The sequence below is a fragment of the Lepisma saccharinum genome, chromosome 21, assembly GCF_977018435.1.
Source record: "Lepisma saccharinum chromosome 21, izLepSacc3.1, whole genome shotgun sequence".
NCBI lineage: Eukaryota > Metazoa > Arthropoda > Insecta > Zygentoma > Lepismatidae > Lepisma > Lepisma saccharinum.
Genome location: NC_139249.1, coordinates 20237567 through 20262587, shown reverse-complemented (window position 1 = coordinate 20262587; position 25021 = coordinate 20237567). Strand labels below are relative to the sequence as shown.

Genomic DNA, 25021 nt, shown 5'->3' with positions numbered 1-25021 from the left:
ATTCTCTATTGTTGTTATTTAGCGTCGCTTATCTGTTACTTTTGGCTAATTGCAATGACATGGATGAGTGATAACTGGATGAAGTATAACTCACAAAGAACACCCACGCCCAGGCCGGAATTCGAACCCGTGACCTTTGGCGCCACAGCGCGCTGTGCTAATCACTCAGCCACGGAGGTCAGTAGGTGCAAATGTATGAAGAAAATGAAAAAAAAAAAACAACTTGTATGATACTGTACATATTTTCTTGCTATGTAAATAATGTTAAAGGGCTCTAATGTTATTTTGTACTGTTAAAGATTTGTAAAAGTTTCCAATTTTCCATAAAATTCCTGCACTACATTTGTTCGAACAAGCAGCAAATGTAACAATAACAAATTCTTCAGAAAAATAAATTTTAAAGCTTAATTTTCCATTTACATATTGCTTTTTCATTGTAATTTCTAATACTTTGTCCTTCGATTCTACTCATGTGGTTGGAATAGTGTACCGAATATACTGGGGCAAGCTGAAGCTGGAGACTATTTTACCTGTAGGAAATGCTTGTAAAATTATCAAGTACGAATGGATTTCCCCATCCTCTCTCTCTTACTCTTTCTGTGTGTTTTCTAGCCCTTAAAAATCAGAAAACAACTGTAATGGGATTCAATATGCTAATATGAAAGAATTAAAACTACTTTTCAAATGTAAGAGAGGTAGTCATAATTGTGACAGTGGAGTCATTCCATGCCAAATCAACACAGATATGTGCAATTTCCAACCTGACCATCTCCGATTTTCATGAAATTTGGGAAGTTGAAACTATGCATGGAACTTAGTAACTATGAACATTTTTAGTTTCGTTTGTCTTGTAATTGTTAAATTATTCAAGGTCAAAGTTTGCATAAATTGCCCTTTTTGAGCCTGCTTAGCTATACTAAATGTGCTGTAACTCCACCACTATTTCACCTAGGAAGCTCAAATAAAGCTTATTGTACAGGGAATTGAACAAGCTTTCCAGTGATATATAACAAGCCTACCTTTCGATAAAAATATAATTTTGTCACGTAACCTTGACCTTTGACCTTGAATATCTCAAAAACATGTCATCACCAAAAATCGTGAAAAAAAAATATATTTGGTCCTTCATGCCATACTATAAAACATATCAAAAAATCATTCTGGGACTGCAATGGGATCAGAAGATACAAAATAATATGTGTAACTATGTGACTGATAAAAGCCTCATTACATGAACTATGACGAGTCAAAAGTCTTTTAACACCCACTACAAAATGTAAAGGAGTTATCCTGGTCATGAAAGAAATAGGTTAGGCACAGGGAGATCCCTAGCTATGTGTGTCAAGCGCAAGTCCGGCATATTGTTGACCGCCATATTGAATTCAAGGCAAAACTTTCAAAGGAAAGGGTGTGAAGTGATATACAAATCAGGCTAGAACTTCACGAGAAATGAAACGGCGAAGGTTAAAGTATCTTTAAGCAGCAAAAAGTTATTACTGCATGCTTGTAACCATTTTCTCCTTTTCGAGGTGTTAAAAACAAAGTATTAAGAATGCTCCTAACGTGTTAGGAACTCGTCGAGATCACACTGACATCTTGGGAGAAAAATAAGTTTATGCACCATTGCATATGATTTTAATCAGCAACAATCACCAAATACTTGAACAGTGGAGAATATTGGGAAAAGTATCTCAAAACAATTACGTGACACTTCCTTTGGAATGAAAAATTCTTCAGTGACGAGGCTAATTTTTATGTTCACGGTAAAGTTAATAAAAATTATATGCAATACCTGTGATTTGATAATCTACAGTAGACAGATCCCAGCCGAATGGTTGTTGCTGGTAAGCTAATGATGTGGTATAGTGTATGGAGAACGGGAATGGTTGGTCCATATTCAACAACGGAACCTTAAATGGTGAGGGCTTCTTGGATGTGTTAAGTGAACAGGTTTTTCATCCTTGCTTACGGGATATGGCACTTTTCCAGAGTTTTGAAACAGGACAGTGTGTGACCTCACTATGTGGACTTTGTGGCAATTTATTCACGGTAAATTTCTAGGTAGATTGATGGGCAGACGGGGATCTATTAAAAGGCCTTCACATTCCCCAGATCTAACATCTTAGGAGGACTTCTACCTTCAGAAACATTTGAAGAGAATGGTGCATGCACTAAAAGTCCCTGATATTGACCATTTGAGAGAACGCATAGTTGCTGCTTCAAATCATGTTGCACCTGCTACATTGCCAAATGTTCTATGTGAGTGTGAGAGACGTCAACGAGTGTGCTCACAGGAATATTGACAACACTATAATGTGCATACAGTATATCGTAAGTGAAAGATATGCGTATAACGTTTTGCTGCCTAAAAATAAGTTGGAAAATCCTTCGCCGTTTCATTTCTCGTGAAGTTCTAGCCTGATTTGTATATCACTTCACACCCTTTCCTTTGAAAGTTTTGCCTTGAATTCAATATGGCGGTCAACAATATGCCGGACTTGCGCTTGACACACATAGCTAGGGATCTCCCTGTGCCTAACCTATTTCTTTCATGACCAGGATAACTCCTTTACATTTTGTAGTGGGTGTTAAAAGACTTTTGACTCGTCATAGTTCATGTAATGAGGCTTTTATCAGTCACATAGTTACACATATTATTTTGTATCTTCTGATCCCATTGCAGTCCCAGAATGATTTTTTGATATGTTTTATAGTATGGCATGAAGGACCAAATATATTTTTTTTTCACGATTTTTGGTGATGACATGTTTTTGAGATATTCAAGATCAAAGGTCAAGGTTACGTGACAAAATTATATTTTTATCAAAAGGTAGGCTTGTTATATATCACTGGAAAGCTTGTTCAATTCCCTGTACAATAAGCTTTATTTGAGCTTCCTAGGTGAAATAGTGGTGGAGTTACAGCACATTTAGTATAGCTAAGCAGGCTCAAAAAGGGCAATTTATGCAAACTTTGACCTTGAATAATTTAACAATTATAAGATGCATGAGACTAAAAATGTTCATAGTTACTAAGTTCCATGCATAGTTTCAACTTCCCAAATTTCATGAAAATCGGAGATGGTCAGGTTGGGGGCAGTGTTGATTTTGCATGGAATGACTCAGTGTATGGTTAAAATTTGAATTTGCATTTTCCAAAAACAAAGAAGAAGTAATAAAGGTAAGACTATCATGACGACGAGAATTAATTATGATACATGAAATCCGATGAGAGAACACTCTGAAAGGAGTGCCCAAGTCTGGACTAGATGTCGAAGCCTTCGCTAAGTCTGACACTCAACATGCTTGAACACGAAGGTTCCTGTGTGTGTAAGACTAATAGAAAACACAGAAGAAAGCTATGCACTAGGCTCATGCTGACCAGTAAGGCTGAAAAGAGATTTATTACTAAACGACACTTTTTCGCAACATTGTATTTGATATTTGCAAGATACCCACATTCTTAACTATGCCCTTAATTTTTTCTCAATTTTTGGCTCATGCCTTTAGGGGGTGCAACTCCATCACGACCTCTGCTCAGTACACCATGGTTATGGATATTCCGCTTGTTTTGAAGTTATATTGAGTCTGTAGTTGAAATTTGTTTCACGAAGAACGCTTCACTGTAGAGCGAGCGGATGCCCCATGGTCCTCTCCGGCAACGATATCGTCATGCGCCGGAAGGGAGAGTTTTCAGGATCGGCTTGCATCCACCTCTCTTAGTTTTTCCACCATGGGCTCAGCCCTACAAGAATCCTCTATTGAATCCCCAACCTTCTCAGTCTCACATACAACTAAACCTTTACAATGACGATCACGCATGTATCAATAAACGTATTAATCAAGACAGTTGAAAATAAAAGGACCCTCGTGTGCAGGTCATGTCAGTCCATCAATGGCAACTATCCCTATCTCAGAAACTACTAGAGCCTTAAAGCTGAATCTTGTGCAGATAGTCTTACCAAATAGTATCTCCAGGCAACACAAAATTACTTGATCAACCTGTCTGACTGCATGAAGCAATGATTGATTTGAAGTAATATGTCGACATCTCAGATACTAGTAAATGTGTAGATATAAGATTTTCGAAAGTTAAAGATATTGCAAACTGAAACACACCGTTCATTCTTTCTTGTAGCTTCACCCATCTATTAGAAAGAATAATCTCATTAAGGTATTATGACCCAAGAAATTATAATATATCCAATCCATTCTTTGTAGATCTAGAGGATTTTTTCAAATGTGGGAGGCAGCCGCATGGATCAGGAAATTTGTTCCAGTTTTTTGTGCAAAATCTTCCACATAAAAACAATTTTTTTTCTAGGCATGTAGCCAACTAAGTGGCCGAACATGTTAGGTGGTAAAATTTTGATCTCACCACCAAAGTTCCTGGGTTCGACTTCCCGCCTGGGTATGAGTGTTCTTCGTGAGTGTGTCTTCGTCAATTTAATTTAATCACCACTCATCCTTATCTTCGTGATCAGACTAAAGTGACAGAAAAGTCAAGTAAAATAAGCCCAAAAAAACATGTCATTGATCTTCATCAACAGATAAAGCTGCATAGAAGTAGCACGAGGGGAAGGAAAAAATTATCCACACTTTTGCCATAACTTTCTTTGGGTAAGGCACACTGCCTTCAGTGCTTGCATGCTAAAAGGCTGTACTCTTGTGGTTACTTGGCCGATGTTTGTTCTTAATCACTTCATTTATCTGTCCTTTGTTACAGAGTAAGTATGGTCACTCAGCTGGTGATGTGGACCAGGGCAGAACAGATATCAGTGATCAGATTTCTCTGCTCTGAAGGTGTGCCAGTGGCTGAAATTCAGTGCAGGCTTTCAGTACATCTGATGATGGATGACCATTGGTTCTGTCGGTTCGTCAGAATCATCTGTTTAGCTTCTTAAATCTTCCCGTAAGTGGTGGAGGTTGATGGACATTCTACTTCCACTTCATGTTTCACGCTTGTCGAGCCATTTGTAAGCCTCTCGATCCACTCATACCCACTCCTATGTGATAAAGTGCTTTCCCTGTATTGTACTGAAAGATTGGAATGAATTTCAGCCCTGACACACCTTCAGACCAGAGAAATCGGATCACTGGTCTCTGTTCTTCCTTGGTGCACACTGTCAGTGGAGCTGCCATGTATACTCTGTAACAAAAGAAAGAAACATGGAGCGAATAAGATCAAACCTCGGCCACATGGCCACAAAGATACTAGCTTCTAGCACACAACTGCTCATGGCACTGCGGCCAACCTTAAGAAAGTTATGGTGAAGGTGCAAATAAATTTTGACTTACCCTAGAATAATAGAAAAATAAAATAAAATTCCACATTCTGCAAACTAGAATACAAAAACACTCAACTTACCTTCTTCACTATAAATTTGTGTTTATCCAGGCACTGTACTGGCTGAATATTCTTTGTGTCTATCACTACTACTGAGTAATTGGACCCATAAGCCAACAGACCATGATACCCCCTGAAATGCACAATATAGTATTTATAAAAATTACACAAGTTCCTTTTTGTAATTCCAAACCTCTACCTATTACTTTAACATTATTGTTCACTTGGTATTCTATTGTAATTTAAATGTGGTAACTGAAGCCTAACCTACATTTTAAGTATGCTACTGCAAGTCAAGAACATAGGAATATGGTGCTGGTGACCCTTCGTACACTCAGGAGAAAGTTAAAACTTCAACTGGGTTGGGAATAATGTTTTTGGCTCAGGGAAATGCGTGACTAGCAAGTAATTAGCGGGTTTATGTGGTATGGTTTATTATGTCATGATGTGATTAACGCATTATCTGCTGGTGTTGCCGTTACACGGCTGCAGCTATCACATGCATATTGTATAGATGCAACAGCAGAGCAGGAAATGCATATTTTCAAGGCATGTACATGAATTAATTTTACTTTATACTTATATTAGGAGTGTTGGGTTTCATGGTGTTAGTAATTCGATTTCCTGCATCTTTTTGTGTGTATGATGAAAATGCTGTGAAAAAAATGGTGAAAATGGTCCAGGATGTGAGGAATTGGCTGTGCCGTTGTTACATTTCAGAGCTAAACATCACAGTTATTTGTGGTTTCCACATGTTGAAATAACTAAGGCATCGTAAAACATCAAAATCTGTCGATTGAGATTAAAAAAAAAAGTTAGGATTATCACGACAATCAAGTACAAGATTGATTATAACCTACTGAAAAGTTATGTGTAAACTGTCTTTGGCATTCCTTAACAAAAAATATAGCAATATCCACGTAACTAATTGACAAGTAATAAGTTGTGCAATACTCACATAACTAATTCAATGTTAACTATTTACATGTGACTATTGTTAAGCTTACTGTTCTAAAATACAAAATTATATAAGAATCATACATACTTTTTTGGACTGGAAAAACTTTTATCAAATATAGTTTTGAGTCTAAACTACTCATAACCAAAGGAAACTTGTAATTAGTTGCAATATTTTTTACTAGATCTTATACACTGAGATTTTGTCTTAGTCCACTCACTGCAGCTGTCAATGACACATAGCTTCTCATGTGAATCCTTGAGTCATGCACATGGTTGGAGCCGAAAAAATCTGTCTTTACAAAACATTCTGGAACTGCCACATGCTGAACAATTCAGCTATACATCAGTGTTTGTTTTGAAGTAAAAGCTAATCCCAAATGGACATACAGTTTAAACTGAACCACTAATGTGCCTCCACTGGGATCTCTTGTTTACAAGGCAACAGAGCCATACTACATATTACAGATAGGGCTAACAGATACATGACCATTTTACCCAGACATGTCCATTTTAGTCTAACCTTTTGCATCTTGGAGGAACTTGAAACTATCATAACTTGACGAAAATCACAAATCAAATTCAAATCACAAATGTGAAAAATAGTTTCTTCAAACTTACTTCAAGTATTCTAAACACATTCCACATCATCCTGTACAACTTGCAAAAAGCATTACACAATCAAGATTAATCAGCAATGAAAATAAATATGTTCTACAATAGCTCCCTTGATAAGCTGCATAGTGCTAGAATGCACATTAGTGGAAACCCAGAATCGCATATTACATGAAAATGTCCATTATGTGAGTGAAATAATACTGGTTACACAAAATTATGCTTAAAGCAGTATGAAAAGAAAGAAACCAACAGTTCTCACCAATCAATTGCACCCTGATTCTGCACATTTGCTGGACCAGTAATTGTCCTTGCTGCAATGCGTGGAATGTGAACTGTAACTGCTCTCTGATCTGCATCATCTGATAACTTCTCTAGCGTATCTCGAGCTCTTATCTCTTCATGTTCTCCCATCTTCTAGTATGTTACACAATCTGAAAAACAATAGAGTAAAAGCATACAGTGTGCATAATAAGTTTATTATAATCTATTTAAAAAATTACATAAATTAGATATTAACTTTGGTTGCGTAAGGGCTTCTAAAACAATAACCTTTCCAACGATATATGACACATATTCCTTAGGAAAAGGACGTAAACTAGACTCTTACCGGATAAACGTATTTTACACTATCTACAAGTTTTTGGAACCTGTTCTTCTTTAACACGCATTCACAACGCTGACACAAAGACGAGCATGCAGTGTTGTTAACTACCATCGGTTACCACCAAAAGGCAAGAAGGACGTACACTAGACTCTAGCCCATCGAAATCGAACCATGTAAAAATTGCATTCGCAGCATGATGAAATCGCAATAAAACAAAAGGAACTTGGGCCACAGTAAATATCGTAGAAGCATGGGAATGAATGTAGAAGTAAATCGGAACCTTAGTATAATGCATTTAGGGACTTTATGTTAATGCTAAGGGAACTAAACCTAACCTGCCTAACCTAACCACGAAAGCATATATTGAACAAAATCTTAAGTAATCGCTAAAACTCCACAGTATGTGTTAAAAGACAAACATCGAAATCGAACCATGTAAAAATTACATTCGTAGCATGATGAAATCGCAATAAAACAAAAGGAATTTGGGCCAAAGAATCTTCCGCAATGCAGAATAGGTAAGTATCAATGCTAAAATTAACGAAATAAACGAGTGAGAGGTGTTCGGGCGATACTACATAATTACCCACCTCAGTAAGTAGTTTCTTCTGTAAAAATGAAGAAATGCGTTTCCTGTATACTGAACTGTTACCATTAGTGCTTACCCTCGCATGTAGTTTTGGGGTGCTCACAAGCAAATTGTTATTTCCTTGACTGTATTCTATACAATCATTTACTGTCAAATCCACGGCACAAAAGGACTTATTTTGTTAACTTCTGCCCAAATTTGTAGTTCGACTCTCTTGATGTCATGTTGCAAAAATGTACTGAACACATAAAACATTCACGTTGCAAGTTTACTTATTACAGTCAAACTCCTATAACAACAAAATTAATGTTTTAAATAATTCTTCAACATTACATATTAGTGAAAATAGACATACAGGTCACAGATTATACATGTTTAGATAAAAAATATTTCCTCTTCATACAGTGTTATTGACATAGTTTGTTCCCTGTGAATTTTTCTTGGGATTTAATTGATTTGCTTTATTTTGCTTCGCCTGTTGTGCCACTTCTGGTTAATTTGCGAAGATAGGGATGAGTGATGATATGATGAAATTGATGAATGGACACTCACAAATGTGCTAACCACTCGGCCACGGGGCCGGCTATTTTTTTTCTTTGGGTGTGTGGCACGAAACATTTTTTTTGGTCGACATGGGAAGATTTTAAAATTCTGACCTTCAGGGTTGGAAAAATTCGACATTTCGTCAAGTCGGGAAATTCTTAACACGAAAAATGCTCGGCGATTGGGTGACCAAAACGGGGTACAAGGGAGGGGGGGCGGGGATAAGGAGAGTTTGCTCCAAACCAAAGGCCATAATGCTGGGCCAAAAGATGGGGGCAATTTCCCCCTGCCAGTTTGTCCTGCATTTTTAGAATAAAAGTAGCTAATTTCAAGTAATTTTAGACAATTGTAGTGCAGAAAACAACAAGAAATTTAGAATTTCCCGAATTTCTGTCCTGCATCATAGCCGTGCGGGCTAACGCGTCAGACTTTGAGACGCTCATAAACATGGGAGCGCTCTGGTTCGTGTTTCCTGGGTGGAAGCGTGAAATCTTTCCTCCTGGGGTTTCCTTTTTCAAACTCATGAAGCCAGTGGCGGCGATTCGGTTCCAAATCTGAGGGAGCAAGGTGCCGAAACTGGAGGAGGGGGGGGGGGGGCAAGGACAGTTTACTTTTCTTGGTACAGATTAGCACAGTGAGGGTTTTGGTGTGGGGAGCAAAAGTTGGAGGACAACTGTCCACTAATCGCGTCCACTGCATGAAGCTATTGTTTCGGGGCATAGCGGCACCTTTAGCGATAGTTTTATGATTTCTTGTACTTACGGAAGTTTTATGTGTCCATATAAATGCAAATTTTCAAACTAAAAAAGACGCATCAATGCGTTCTCTTTCGAATGGAAACATTACTATTGAGTTTTGTTTTTAAGTTCACTTTATGCACAGGAAGGTTAATCGGGATTGGACCTAGAGTTTAACGTGGGATCCGAATGCCGAACCTATTGTGCCTTCAATGGGTATCGAAATAGGAATACCTTGATTACAAGGCAAAACACAACTATTGTTGGTGCTGAAGGTTAGTTTCCGTTCGTTAAACATTGAAGTGTCCGGATTTCATACCAGTGGTGCGTTTTGGTAAAAACACGTTTTGTTAACGATAGCCATTATTGTCTTCGCGACTACCCGCCGGATTTTTCTCAGGGGGGAGCAGCAGAGCTTAAAGTAAGGGAAAACGTGGGGGTGATGCTCTCCACCAGTTAAGAGGATCCTCAGATCTAAATGCAATATTGTATTTCGATTCAATGTCCATTGCACAACTGACAATGTCAGTGCGAGAGGTCGATGGAAAAAATTCCCTGTATGATGAGACTTTTCCTCAGGGATCTGCAACAGCCGTTGATGATCGGAACAAAACTAAAGATATGTTATTTCAAATCAAAGTTCACTGCGCATTAGGAGCAGCAGTAACTGAACGGCTAGCATTACTAATCCTACTGCCTCTACTTACGACCTCGTTTCTACATATCTCTTGAGAATACTTAATATATTTTTACTAGGGCACAGATTTATATGTATTTATATATTTGTTTAAACGCCTAGCAGACCTCCGAGAATTTGTATGTGTACCGATCAGTAGCGTAAATAACACACCCGCGGTGCGGGGGGGGGGGGCACACGATTTCCTTTCGGCGTTAAAATATACGAGGAGCAGGCATAGATATATGTTTCTGAGGGGGGGGGCTCCGAACCAAGTGTCTCAGGAATAATAATAATGTTTAATTAAAATAATTATATTAAATCAAATTAATACTAATTACAATACATAAATTAAAATTATATTATTATCACACGATTAGGAAAAAGACTGTATAAGAATAGAGATATAACAGCGCATACGAGGGTCACTATTTATATTTTGAGCCTAACAATGAAAAAACAGGAATTTGGCATTGAAAACTGCTTTATTGTTTTTCGAAGTATTCTCCTTTATGGTCAATACACTTTTGCATTCGTTCGAACCATTTGTCAAAGCAGTTTTTCCAATCTTCTTGAGACACCTCCATAATATGGTTATTGAATGCATCAACGGCGTCTTCCGCCGACGAAAATCGTTGTCCACGCAATTTATTCTTGACATTCGGGAACAAGAAGAAGTCATTGTGTGCCAAATCAGGACTGTACGGCGGATGACCCACCAATTCGATTTTTTGATTGGTCATAAAGTCGGTTGTTAGACGAGATGTGTGACAGCTGGCATTGTCTTGATGAAGAATGATCCGACGGCGTTTGTTTGTTTTCCGTATTTGACCGAAGACCTCTGGCAAACAAATTGTTGTGTACCATTCAGAGTTGACCGTTCTACGTTCCTCTAAAGGCACAGTTGCCACATGACCAGTTTTCCCGAAAAAACAGGGGACCATTTGTTTCGATGTGCTTCGAGCGCGAACAACTTTTGTTGGATTGGGTTCAGCTTGAAACACCCATACAGTCGAGTGCTGTTTACGTTCCGGCTCATATGCATATATCCATGATTCGTCATCTGTTACAATCTTATATACGTTTTTTGAAGCACCACGATTGTATTTATTGAGCATTTGTTTGCACCAATTGACGCGAGCGTCTTTTTGAGTTTTTGTCAAATTGTGTGGGATCCAACGAGAACATACCTTTCTCACAGCTAAATCATCATGTAATATTTTATATATGCTGGTGGAACTAATGCCTATGGTTGCCTCAATCTCACAGTATGTCACATGACGATCTTGCAGTATTAGGTTTTGCACAGCATCAATGTTTTCTTGAACAACAACTGATTTTGGACGACCTTCGCGAATCTCGTCGGTGAGCGATTGGCGGCCACGATTAAATTCGTTACACCAGCGTTTCACAGTGGCAAAGGATGGGGCTTCATCGCCAAATGTGGAAGTAAGTTGATCGATGCACTCTTGTCTTCATAATCCACGTCGAAAATCGTAAAAAATCATCGCACGAAAATGTTCACGAGTTAATTCCATTTTATTGTTGTCGCGCAATCTCCAAGGCAACATAAACAACACAAATCAAGCTATTGACAAAACATTTGAAGTACGTTATGGTCAATAATGCCAGACGATTCCGTGCAAACGTCAAATCGCGCCTAACTTCAATCAGTGTTGCCAAGGCTCAAAATATAAATAGTGACCCTCGTATTCATTACGTAGCTTACCTGTAGTTAAGATCGGAATAACTCACATAAAAACAAGTGCCCTGGCAATGAATTAATGTCAAATAGATGAATAATTGAATATTTATCGAATAACAATAATGATGTTACATGTAGTTGGACAAAAGTAAGTTTCTGATTAAAATTTCATGCGTATTATTTTGAGTAGTAGTGTACATAAATCTTCTTTGTAATATCATTCAAAGACGTATGATCCCAATATAATCCTTGCCTTCTAAAAAGTTCAGAGGAAATTAATAATCATCGATTATGCAACAAATGCTAATATTTTCATTACCTAATTTTAGTACTTGGTAAGTCTTACGGGGAGTCCGGATCCCTGGACCCCCTAAATACGTCCTTCCTGTCCTTCAAAGCCGTATGATCCCAATATAATCCTTGTCTTCCAATAAGTTCAGAGGAAAATATACAACAAATGCTAAACGAGTATATTTTCATTATTTAATTTTCGTACTTAATAAGTCTATTGGGTGGACCCCCAAAATACGTCCTTCCTGTCCTTCAAAGCCATATGATCCCAATATAATCTTGTCTTACAATAAGTCCAGAGGAATTTATATAACAACGGCTAAATGAATAAATAAATTTTTCATTATTTAATTTTAGTACTTGATAACTCTTTCGGGGAGGGGGGGGGGGGTCCGGACCCCTGGACCCCTCTCAAATACGTCCTTGACGAGGAGATATCAAAAAGTTTTTCCTGTTGAGGTATAATTTGTGTGAACATACATATACTTTGCCTGCAGTGTCCTCTACTCAGAGTTACCCTTCCACACAGTTGCCATCTCGTTCGATGCATGTCTGCCAGCTCATTCGAAAGGATAGACGCATCACCATCCAGGAAATTTCTGATGCAGTGCACATGTCCTATGGGTCAGCACATGCAATAATTGAGAGTTTGGGATACCATAAAGTCACTTTTTCAGTTTCTAAATAACAAATTTTACATTTCTAATAAAGGTAATCATCACTTTAGAAACATCTGATTTATCTTTGACTGATGTAGTACATTAGATTGATAATGCCCTCGAAGCACTCGGAAAGGTAGGCGGGAAGAAGGCTGACACAATTATACAGAAAGCTCGTTCCGTATTTGAAGGAATCCATGATTTCCGAACTATGCGTACTGTAGCTGATGCTTTGAACGGTGACACATCTGCATCGCTTCCAGAGGGTTTCGCCAGTAAAACAACTGGCTTCATTTAAATATGCAAGTTGACAACCTGTGATGTGGAACGCGCCTCTTCGCGTTGACAACCTCAGAATTATATTCAGCACCCACTGCAATGCAAGCTTGTAAAGATAATTCAGTTGTTCCTTCATTTAAAAAAAAATGTCACATAATTTTTTTTTATAAGTGCATATTTTCTCTATTTCAGCGCATAAATACATAAATATTTTACATGTTTTTCCCACATAATATAATTCCGTGCCCTACTTTTTCTTTTCTCCAACCAACACAAAGAACTTTCATATTGCCTTTGATGCACTACTTGCGCCGCTATATTCTGTTACGTAATATGAAGTCTATCCTTCCCCGCATGTGGGGCTTCCCCGATGGCGCAGTGGTAGTGTCGTCGCCTTGTTATCAAGGGGTCCCGGGTTCGATTCCAGGTGGAGCCACATTATGGTTCGGATTCCACTTTAAACTGTAGGTCCAGTCCCGATTAGCCTTACTGTGCATAAAGTGGACTTAAAACGGCAACTCAACTCAACTTCCCGGCATGAAACGCCAAATCACCAGGGACAACGAATGGAACACAAAGATATGTAAAATGTGCCTCTTGTACCTTTGAACTTCGACTTTGCAACAAAAATAGAAATAAGTCCCGTCAAGTTTGCAAACCCTATTAACATAACTACAGAAACCAAGATCAACGAGCGCGAGTCTTTTTGTATGGCTTAATTAAACATTAAAAATTTCAGTGCAGTAGACACGACGATCTATCAAAAACGGGTCTAACTTTTTGCTGACTTAATATATATGCAGAGGATTAAAAAACTGGAACACTAATTAGAACACTTTATTTAATCATAGTCTCTGTCATTTAACATATAGCTACGACAAACTGAATGTCTTACAAACCTGTGCATGTCGCTTTAGGTTTAATAGACACAGAATCAGTGATGTGCGTTTACGTGTAAGCAACGATAGTCTACACGTACATGACGTAATCTATGTAAACAACATGGCGAAAGGTGATAACTTAGCAAAGAGCGCCGTAGAAATAAAACAAAATTATACTGCGTATCAGTTGCTGATGTGTGAGGAGAACATTTCATACGCTCCCTTCCAAATTAGAACAATTTCTCACCCAGGAAAAAACCTAACGTAGAAAATATTCTAGTATTTTATGGGAAAAAGACTAATCTTGCCTCACGACTGCCATCTGTTGGTTTTTTTTGCATACTATTTATCTTCTTCCATAGTTGATGATAGAAGAGAAGAGAAATTTGTTGTAAATTTGATTCTTTTAAGTTCATTAGGAACCAATATAGTTGAAAATGTCACTTTCCTTTCAAGAAAGCCTTGAAAATTAATTTTAATGCACTTTAGATTGTCTACGTAGTCTATGTAAACTACAACCCAATGTAATCTACGCGTAGTTTACGTGTAGGCAACGCATGTAGACGTAAACGTATAGTGTACGGCACATCACTGCCCAGAATGCTGCTTTCCCAACCCGGATAAACCGTCATAAAGAGAATTTAGCAAATGAAGTAGCAGAAAAGATACAGAGTGAAGATAGTGACAACGTGATGTGGTGGTTAAGTCAGCTGATCTGATCCATGTCCCAGAGAATCATGGATCGAATCTTCTCCCAGGTGAAATTATTTTCCCAGACCTGGAGCAGCCATTTTTCTTCACTAAACTTAACTAAAGCTATATTTATTTATTTTTTTATTTACTTTGAGTTTCAGATACAGTACTGAAATACCATTTTATACTGAAACTGTAGCAACAATAAAACAAAAACAAGACAATACAAAATGGCAGAAAAAATCTTGCAAGTACATTCTTAGCAATTGTCGGAAGCTGCTTTCTGACAAGAAAATGTCAATATTTACAGGCTGGTTATGAGGGCTGCTGAAAAAAATTCTGCAATCAATATGAAAAAAGATGTGAAATTCTGGGAATGGCTTTATTGTTTTTCAAAGTATTCACTCTTAAGATGGATACACTTTTGCATACGCTCAAACCAATTTTGAAAGCATTTTTTCCACTCTGAATTTCATACCTCAGAAACCGCTGTTCGGAATGTGTCAACAGCTGCTTCAGGCGACACAAATCGCTCACCACGCATCTTATTTTTCATGTGTGGGAACAAAAATAAGTCATTAGGTGATAAATCAGGTGAGTAAGGACAATGAGTTATTAATTCGACATTTTTACTGGACAAAGATCAACAGTTTGGTGTGCTGAGTGGGAACTGGCGTTGTCGTGGTGAAGAATAATGCGACGATTTGGGTTTGTTTTACGCAATTCATTGATGGCCTCTGGCAAACAAATTGTTGTATACCACTCAGCATTTGCAGTCCTTCGATCTTCTAAAGCTATTGTTGCCACATGTCTGGTATAACCGAAGAAACAAGCAATCATTTGCTTGGCAGCACTCCTCAAACGAACAACTTTTGTTGGTTTCGGCTCACTTTGAAACACCCAAACACCCAAACTACTTCTTCAAACTGCTGTGAAAAATAAACGAATAGGCTTAAACAAACAATCAAAGATAATTTAAACAAAAAAGGTCTATTCTTCCGATTTTTATAATAGCCGAACACTAGCGCCACTGTTGGTGGTAGTTTGCAGAAACTTTTCCAGCAACCCTCGGGAGCCTTTAGTAAAGAGACCACTGTAGGAGGGAGAACGTTGTAAGTGCCAAAAGCGAAAGTGTTGGGAAATCGCATCGTTCCGCACATCAGCCCGTAAGAACGTGCACACTAGTGACCTCTTTACACGCCCTTTGAACTACTTAGAGAGCTACCAGACACTTTTCACGTTTACCACATTATAGAGCATGCACATTTCACAGTTTAACGTGGAAAACGGTGTTTGAATTTTTTGGCACTTACAGCATTTACCAATTTTAGTCTTCAATTAATGATCGATTTGTGTAATTTGGTTGTAAGAAAATTTTCAACAGAAAGTAACTTACAGTTACTTTTGAAGTACATGTAACTGAGTTACTTTTTAAAACGAGTAACTGTAACTAGTTACTTTTTTAGAAGTAACTTTCCGAACACTGCTGTACACTGTACAGAATACCAAGGAGACGCATGGCTCGTTTAGTAGTATACGTAATGGGCTCATTGAAGTTTAGTTTTCGTCTATGATAACAGCAAGATCTTTTTGAGAGGAAACATTTTTGATTGATTTGTTGCTTTAAGTCAACTTTATGCACAGAAAGGCTAATCGGGACTGGACCTACAGTTTAAAGTGTGATCCGAACCACTATGTGCCTCCACCGGGTATCGAACCCGGGACCCCTTCATTACAAGGCAACGACGCTACCACTGAGCCATTGGGGAGGCCCAGGAAACCTTTTTGAAGGGATCGTTCTCGAGAGTATAAAGATGAAGCACTTTGTTCCTTTTTAAGGAAATGGTGATGCAGGAGCATTTATGAGGATTCTATTCAAGTTTCCACTGGCGACACCACACAAGTAGTTCTGTAAGAGCTTGTTGTAGGATTAGTGAATCGCGTTCAGATGAAATTTATTTGAAGAGTTTACAGTCATCGGTAAAGAGAAGTACATTTATGGGAAGAGAAGACAGTCTGTCGGGCAGATCATCCATGTAAAGATGGAACAAAAATGGGCATAAGACACTACCCTGGGAGACACCAGACAGGACGGGTAGAAAGCTGGAAGAGGGGCCAGAAAGGTTAACACGCTACTCTAGTGCGTGCAGATATTGTTTTAGCAAAGATGGAAGTTTACCATGGATGTTAAATCTGGATTGTAATTTATGAAGAAGGAGGTTACTCTTTTCTTTGCCAAACTCCCAGATTATATTCGCATGACCAAACTTTCGCTCCGATTGGTTGTTAGCACAGAATCTATCAAAGACAGTTGTAATTTGAACACTGTCTAGTCGTCAAAACCAGCCTAGCAGCCATCATTTCCAGCCAGGTAGCCAGTCCAGCGCCGCCGTACAACTCAACGAAATGAACAGCAGTAAGAAACAGAACACTGGGAGAGAATTGTGCTGATAGCTTTCGGCGCAGTTGGGCCTAGCGAATGGAAAAACCTTCCCTGAAAGTATCACTATGTCCGCATCCACATAAATAATGCTCGCAGCCTTTCCCTTACGCCGAAAATCACCAAAACCTTTCAGCGTCTTGCGGGGAGCCGAAACCCGAAGAGGACGTGTTATGGGTTTTGAGGCAAGAACTTTCAGCATTGAGACCATATCTGGCAACGTCGTTTTGTTACTCTCAAACCCCCTGCTGTTTGAATTCATTTCGTCCATCAAACCCTGGTGGGATTGTTGAGTAGGGAAACACGCTGGCGTCGAGAGTACATTATTAAACAAAATATATAGGTAGGCCGGATATTTATGCCCAGTTTACGTCACGCAGCAACAAATAAGGTTTATGCAATGGCCTTGGCGAAACTGTTGATAGCACTGGCGTACGCAGGATTTTTTTCGGGGGGGTGGGGCTGGACTTGTGAAATTGGAGGATATTGCATAGTTGCATTCAAGTAACGTTTTCTTTTTGGCTGGTATACAAACAAAATTCCACCTTCATATATATATATATATATATATATATATATACACACACTTTTATATATATATATATATATATATATATATATACGAGATAGTACTTTTAAACATTCGTTAAAAAAGTTATTCAAAGACAAAAATGGTTATTGCTGGACATTTTAAGGAGGGGGGGGTTGAACTTACCACTTTAGATTTTCCCTACTTCTTTAACTGCTTTTATTTGATTTTTGTTTTTTTTTAATTTTCACGAAATTTCATGGCGGTTGTAGTCCCTTCAACCCCCCTGTGCGTACGTCAGTGGTAGATAGAGATTTCTACACTCGAGGTGGAACACAATTTGGCACCTCCTTGCACCGAACTCCTTCCTTGTCATTCCTTGCAGTAAATATTCTTATTTTAGTTGAAACACTAAGTTCCATACTAATAGCTCTGTCTTGTCTGAAGTTTATGCACAGATAGGCTAATCGGGACTGAACCCAGAGTATAAAGTGGGATCAAAACCACTTTGTGCCTTCGCCTGGTATCTAACCCGAGACCCGTAGCTTTGTTTTAAGGTTAGAAAGTGTAATAAGTAGGGCTTGGAAGTTGAAGACCTATAAATTGCCAAAAAAAACTATAAAAAGACCTAAAAATATCAAAAAAAGGATCTAAAAACGGGAAAAAAAGGATGTATAAATGTTATCCAAATTAATTAATAACTTCAGTTTTAATTACATATTTAATAAATAAAAGAATACAAAATTCTGGTGGTATGGAACACATAGTGCGAAAAAACTTCAAGCTTCAAAACAAGAGAAAGTTGCCACTTACAGCGCGACCTTCCAGACAAGTTACGGTTAAAGGACCTTGTACCGTACCTGCTTCAGTCGTCCAAAAATGTTTTTCTCTCGTTTCAGGAATGGTTCAAATATGTGTCTTTCTTTCTTTTTTTTATTTCTTTACTACAGAAAGGATGTTTAAGAGGTGATGAACTGATGATGATTCGAATTGAGAATGGGCAGTAAAAACTTAGTCGGATGAAGGTGAAGTTGCAAAAAAAGCAACTTAAGACCTTAAAAAAGGCTAAAAAAGGACCAATAAGCCAATAAACGCCGAAAAAGGCAAAAAAGGACAAATAAAACCCACATTTTTCTGGCCTACAATGACACAAAATGAACATATATTATGTTGGGCCTTGTCTTCGGACACTAGAAAAAAAAAGGATTTTTCCTCGACTTCAGAGCCATACTAATAATCTTGTGTCGGGGGGGGGGGGAGAGTGATTTTTGTGTACTTCCTGTTTTGTACCTTATTTCATTTGTACGAGGCTTGTCCGGAAAGTAAAGATACAAACACATTTGCACGTTAGGGGAAAAATGTGTACCAAAGTTGGCAACACTGGCAGTAACCGTGATCCATACGACGAGGATTGGGAGTGAGTCGACAGTGCTGCGTTGAGTCTTGTGCGAGGAACACGCGTTGGAAATGGCAACGGCGATACCGAATCCTGCCAAGTGCGAAGTGCGCGCCGTGATCAGGTTTTTGCTGGCACAAGGAAAGCGTCCATCGGAGATCCACCGAGAAATTGTGACTGTGTACGGGAACGTAATGAATCGTCAAAATGTGGCGAAATGGTGCCGTGCCTTCGCAGAAGGTCGACGTGATGTTCATGATGAAGAGAGAAGTGGGAGGCCGTCAAAACAAACGGAGAGGCATGTTGTCAAGTGGAATCCGCTTGATTCATGACAACGCCCGCCCCATGCAGCCAATGTCACCAAGGATCTGCTTGCACAGTTTCAATGGGAGGTTCTTCCCGTCCGCCATACAGCCCCGACCTTGTACCCAGCGACTACCACCTGTTCCTGTACCTCAATAAAAATATTGATGGAAAACACTTTGCCGACGACGATGAAGTCAGGGAAGAAGTCACAACTTGGTTCCAGATGCAGGCGGCGGATTTCTACGATTCAGGGATACAAAAACTTGTTCCGTGTCTGAACAAATGTTTGAACAATGGTGGCACTTATGTGGAGAAATAGCCTCTGTATCAGTGTGTCAAGTGTAACTTTAGTTACGAGCAATACATTTATTTTATATCTTATTTTTGGTTTGTATCTTTACTTTTCGGACAAGCCTCGTATTTGGTGCAGAGTCCGAAGAAGACCTTGCTAGAAGGTTGAAACGTAAGGTTTAGTTCATGTTTTAAAATAAAATAAATTCTGCCTTGGTCAGCATATTGAATTTTTGGTTATCATGGAAACAAGGCTTAATGGTGTTATAATGTAATATCGATCTCCGATATTTCATATATATTCTCTCTCTCTCTCTCTCTCTCTCTCTCTCTCTCTCTCTCTCTCTCTCTCTCTCTCTCTCTCTCTCACACACACACACACACACACTAAGCAAATTATCCTAGCTGTGGGGATAGCATCAACCTCTGTGTGTGTGTGTGTGTGTGTGTGTGGTGCTAGTGTTTGTGTTTCTGTAAATCTCTGTGTACATCTATCTCTTCATTTTGAATTTATTACTCCATATAAACCATATAGGTATTTGGAGGGTTCAGTACAGTTCATATATAAAAAAAATTAATTACAAAATTTCTATAATTTACAATCTAGATATTCACTAACGCTATAATATTCCTTATTAACTAACAGTATTTTAAAATTGTTTTTGAAACTTGTCATACTTTCTGCTTTTATATCATTTGGTAAATGGTTGAATATTTTAATTGCCATCTGTTGGGGTCCTTCTTGAACTAATGTTAGCCTGGTGAAGTAAGGCTTTAAGAGCTGTTTATTTCGGGTGTTATATGTGTGTTCTATTCAACTTCGTAACGAAATATTTTTCTCGCATATAATGCCATTTCATATATGTACAGTGAAGGGAGGGTTAATATTTTGTATTTCTTAAACAACGATTCCCTCGTCTTTATTAATGGCTTGCTTTTGTTTTCTAAACGCTTCTAAACCTGCCGGTGAGTTCCCCCAGAATTCTAATGCATAATTTATTAGTGAATGAAACATTGCATAATATACCTGAATTAGTGAATTTGTATAAAGTGTTTGTTTTAATATCCTCAGTGCATATATTTTTGAATTTAGTTTTCTAACGAATATTTTTACATGGCTTGACCAATTTAGATTTTTATTTATAGTTACTCTTAAAAAATTTGTTTCTATAACTAATATTACTGGAAGATGGCTATTCTTTACTACATCTTTAATTCTATTGTTTTGTTTAGTGTGAAAAAGCACGTAATTTGTTTTCTGTTCATTCAATAGTAATTTGTTACTGTTAATCCAAGATTTCATTTCTTCCATTGTTTTCTCAATGTTGGCTTGTAACTTGTTCACATCATTTCCTCTTACTACCGCGCTAGTATCGTCTGCATACAACAAAATCTTTGTATTTTGTATATTTAATGGTAAATCATTTATGTGCAACAGAAAAAGTAGCGGGCCTAATATTAATCCTTAGGGAACTTCATATTTTGACGTCTTTAGAGTGGATTTGTATTTTCTTACGTTTCCTTCTCTTTCGTGGCTAATTTCAACACATTGCATTCTGTTTGATAAGTAGAGGAGAAGGTCTAAATATGGGCGAAGGTTTAAATATGTTTTTTGGTGTTATCAGCACTCCCGGGTGCTACAGCCTGGCAGAGGCTATTGGAACTGGTTATCTGTCAAGGACAAAGGCGCCAATTCGCAAGAAAAAGTAGTGGTTAGTTTCGGCCTTGGACGCTGTTATGGAATTGCGACCTCCGAAAACTTTTTGAAGGTATGTTCTAACTCAGCGTTTTCTGAATTCTCATCTGCTTTGTATAGGTTATGATATTAGCGGTACATAAAACAAATGTGGGCTTTTATAATACCATGATTTGTTTGTGAAATATGTACCACAGGGAGCAAAAATAAATTAAACAAGAAAAATAGCGTGATGGTCTAAATATGAGCTATGACATGAGGTCTAATGTTGAGATCACATTTTCAACAAATATTTGGATGTTTTCTTAATTTCGATTTTTCCCATTCCGAAACAACAGATTATTCATATATATGAATTTTATAATGTTTTAGCGATAAATGACTGTTTTTTAAAATTTTAATTGCTTTTGGTGATTTTGCCACTAGGAGCCCATATTTAGACCACAATTTTGAAATACATCAGTTTACCATTTTTTGGAAATTGCTTTTTTTAAAAAAAAAAAAAATGGAGACCTTCCATACTTTGGCATCCTATTACATTTAAGTATATATTTCATAGATATGCATTTTCAAGGCAGGTTCATGATATATTAGTTTTTCTCCTCCGAAAATGACAACATAAAAAGGGGGGCCCATATTTAGACCTTTTCCTCTATGATTTCATAATTTCAAGTGCGTTAAGGCTTATCACCAGTGTTCCATTTTAGAAATTAATTTTTTGTGGTTTACCAAATGATCTTCGGTCTCTTATATTCCAGAGCCTCCCGGATGGCGTAGTGGTAACGTAACGGGGGGAATCGAGTAGACAGAGGGAAACAGTACACGGTGCTCCACCTTCCACGAAATCCCGTCCCGTTCCCTCTCACGTGTTCATTGGTAGAGCCGTCTCGCGTCACTACTTGCGCAGAGACTTGTTTTCGTTCGCTTCCTCCTGAGATACTCGGGACAGAGTATAGTTTGTGAGGATACTTTATGAAAATTTTCTTCATTGAGTTTTTGTGTGTGTGTGTGGAGGTTGTTTTAAGTTCATTTTATGCAAAGCCTACAGTTTAAAGTGGGATCCGAACCACTATGTATCGAACATGGGGCCCCTTGATTACAAGGCGACGACGTTACCACTACGCCATCGGGGAGGTCAGAAAAGTATCTTTAAGTGGGGGATAGCGTTCCTCCTCCCCTTCGAGTACTGCGCTCTCTCCCCCTCTCTTCCCTTCTTCTCTCCTTCCCTCTGCCAATACCACTTTCTCCATTACACTCTCTCTGTCTCTGCATGTGTATGTCAGTCTCTGATGTCACCATTCTTCCACTTAAGGGGACTTCTTGCAGTCCCCCGCACACACGCTCATGGCTCAAGTACCCAGGAGAGAGAATCCGATGAAGCTTTTAATGACAAACGCAACTGGCTGAGAGGATCCATTAATTGGGCGGCGCAGAAAACTTGGAAGGCGAATCAGTGGTTGTTACGGAACGCTCTTTTTGCAAAACACCAGTTTACAAAAAAAGAAGAAGAAATGGGGAAAGGAAATGGAAAAGTGACCTGAGTGGGAAATTGAAAGATTCTGACCGGAGGAAATTCAAGGAAGGAAATTCAAATCAAGTTTTCCGCGGCAGCTGGAAGGCACAAGTAATTGGATGCGTCTAAATAAGCCGAAGGGAAAGAAATAAGCCACGGCACTATTTTTGTTAACTTCCGCGGCTAATGGGATCTCTGCGGTGATTTCCATGGAGTATTTCTTCGTGCAAGCAAGAACGCATGTATTAATATCAAAACTATGCGCTGGGAAAATATTTATAGGACTGGGAATTCTCAACTCCCATCGCGAGTTTGCTTCTTTGGGTGCAATTGGAAGTCGTTGCTTTACCTGGAGGTCTGCAAAGGTGATGGGAACCAAGTCATACAACCGAATAATGAAGTTGTAATAAAAATACTCAAAGCAAATGTATGACTATATCATTCTTTCGTGTCCTTGTGTTATCTCTATTGAGTTAGTCCGCTAACACAGTCTTGAGAAAAACAAAACACTCTTAAATTTCCCCGTACGAACAGGTATATAATATCTTGCTAGTGTAAGGAAAGTTACTCTTAAAGTTACAGTTACAGTTACTCTATTCAAAAACAAACTGAGTTACAGTTACTCTATTCAAAAACAAACTGAGTTACAGTTACTCTATTCAAAAACAAACTGAGTTACAGTTACTCTATTCAAAAACAAACTGAGTTACAGTTACTCTATTCAAAAACAAACTGAGTTACAGTTACTCTATTCAAAAACAAACTGAGTTACAGTTACTCTATTCAAAAACAAACTGATTTACAGTTACTCTATTCAAAAACAAACTGATTTACAGTTACTCTATTCAAAAACAAACTGAGTTACAGTTACTCTATTCAAAAACAAACTGAGTTACAGTTACTCTATTCAAAAACAAACTGAGTTACAGTTACTCTATTCAAAAACAAACTGAGTTACAGTTACTCTATTCAAAAACAAACTGAGTTACAGTTACTCTATTCAAAAACAAACTGAGTTACAGTTACTCTATTCAAAAACAAACTGAGTTACAGTTACTCTATTAAAAAACAAACTGATTTACAGTTACTCTATTCAAAAACAAACTGAGTTACAGTTACTCTATTCAAAAACAAACTGAGTTACAGTTACTCTATTCGAAAACAAACTGATTTAGAGTTATTCTATTCGAAAACAAACTGATTTACAGTTACTCTATTCAAAAACAAACTGAGTTACAGTTACTCTATTCAAAAACAAACTGAGTTACAGTTACTCTATTCAAAAACAAACTGAGTTACAGTTACTCTATTAAAAAACAAACTGATTTACAGTTACTCTATTCAAAAACAAACTGAGTTACAGTTACTCTATTCAAAAACAAACTGATTTACAGTTATTCTATTCGAAAACAAACTGATTTACAGTTACTCTATTCAAAAACAAACTGAGTTACAGTTACTCTATTCAAAAACAAACTGAGTTACAGTTACTCTATTAAAAAACAAACTGAGTTACAGTTACTCTATTCAAAAACAAACTGAGTTACAGTTACTCTATTCAAAAACAAACTGAGTTACAGTTACTCTATTCAAAAACAAACTGAGTTACAGTTACTCTATTCAAAAAGCAAACTGAGTTGCAGTTACTCTATTAAAAAACAAACTGAGTTACAGTTACTCTATTAAAAACAAACTGAGTTACAGTTACAGTAACTCAATTCAAAAACATACTGAGTTACAGTTACTCTATTAAAAACAAACTAGTTTAATATTGTAATATTAAAGCAAAGTATTTCTCCCTCGTTTTCTATAAAATATCGTTTTCCTATTGGCTGTTTATGTTAGGAGTGGGGGAACCACGCTTCGTGTTCTTGGCGATGTAAAAACTTCCACGTTGGCATTTTTAATTGTTGCCAACCTGAACTTTAGCTTACTATCGCTAATTAACATTGATGTGTTATATAAATTATCAGTTTTTCTTGTGTTATTTTATGTTATGAGTTTGTATTGTAAGTTAGAACAATCTGTTATGCTGCGCCTCGCGCTTGAAGTAGCAGTTGAGCTCTTGCTATTAACTGTGAAGGCGGTGCGCGGACTCTCGTGTTAAATAAATTGCTTATCACTGCCTGCGAGCGTACATGACCCAACAAATTATAATTTTTAATTTGTGCGAATCAGTATGTACGTGCGCGATTCGTGATTAAAGATTTTGGACATTTTAATTATAAAGTATTTGGAATTTTATTTACTGTCACGTGTCGCAATTCGGTGG

General features: G+C 37.8%; 1 protein-coding gene across 3 annotated transcripts in view; it reads right to left on the bottom strand.

The window, feature by feature from the left end:
- Positions 1 to 8462, bottom strand: part of LOC146003927 (WD repeat-containing protein 11-like) — a 76474-nt gene extending 68012 nt beyond the window's left edge. For all 3 annotated transcript variants that reach the window (XM_083142429.1, XM_083142431.1, XM_083142430.1), the window contains exons 1-3: positions 8191 to 8462; positions 7181 to 7352; positions 5368 to 5479 (exon numbers count right to left, since the gene is read on the bottom strand). In XM_083142429.1, coding sequence (XP_082998555.1) covers positions 5368 to 5479; positions 7181 to 7332 — 264 coding nt within the window. In that variant the 5' untranslated portion in view covers positions 7333 to 7352; positions 8191 to 8462. The remainder of the gene's footprint in view (positions 1 to 5367; positions 5480 to 7180; positions 7353 to 8190) is intronic.
- Between the last annotated feature and the right edge of the window lie 16559 nt (positions 8463 to 25021).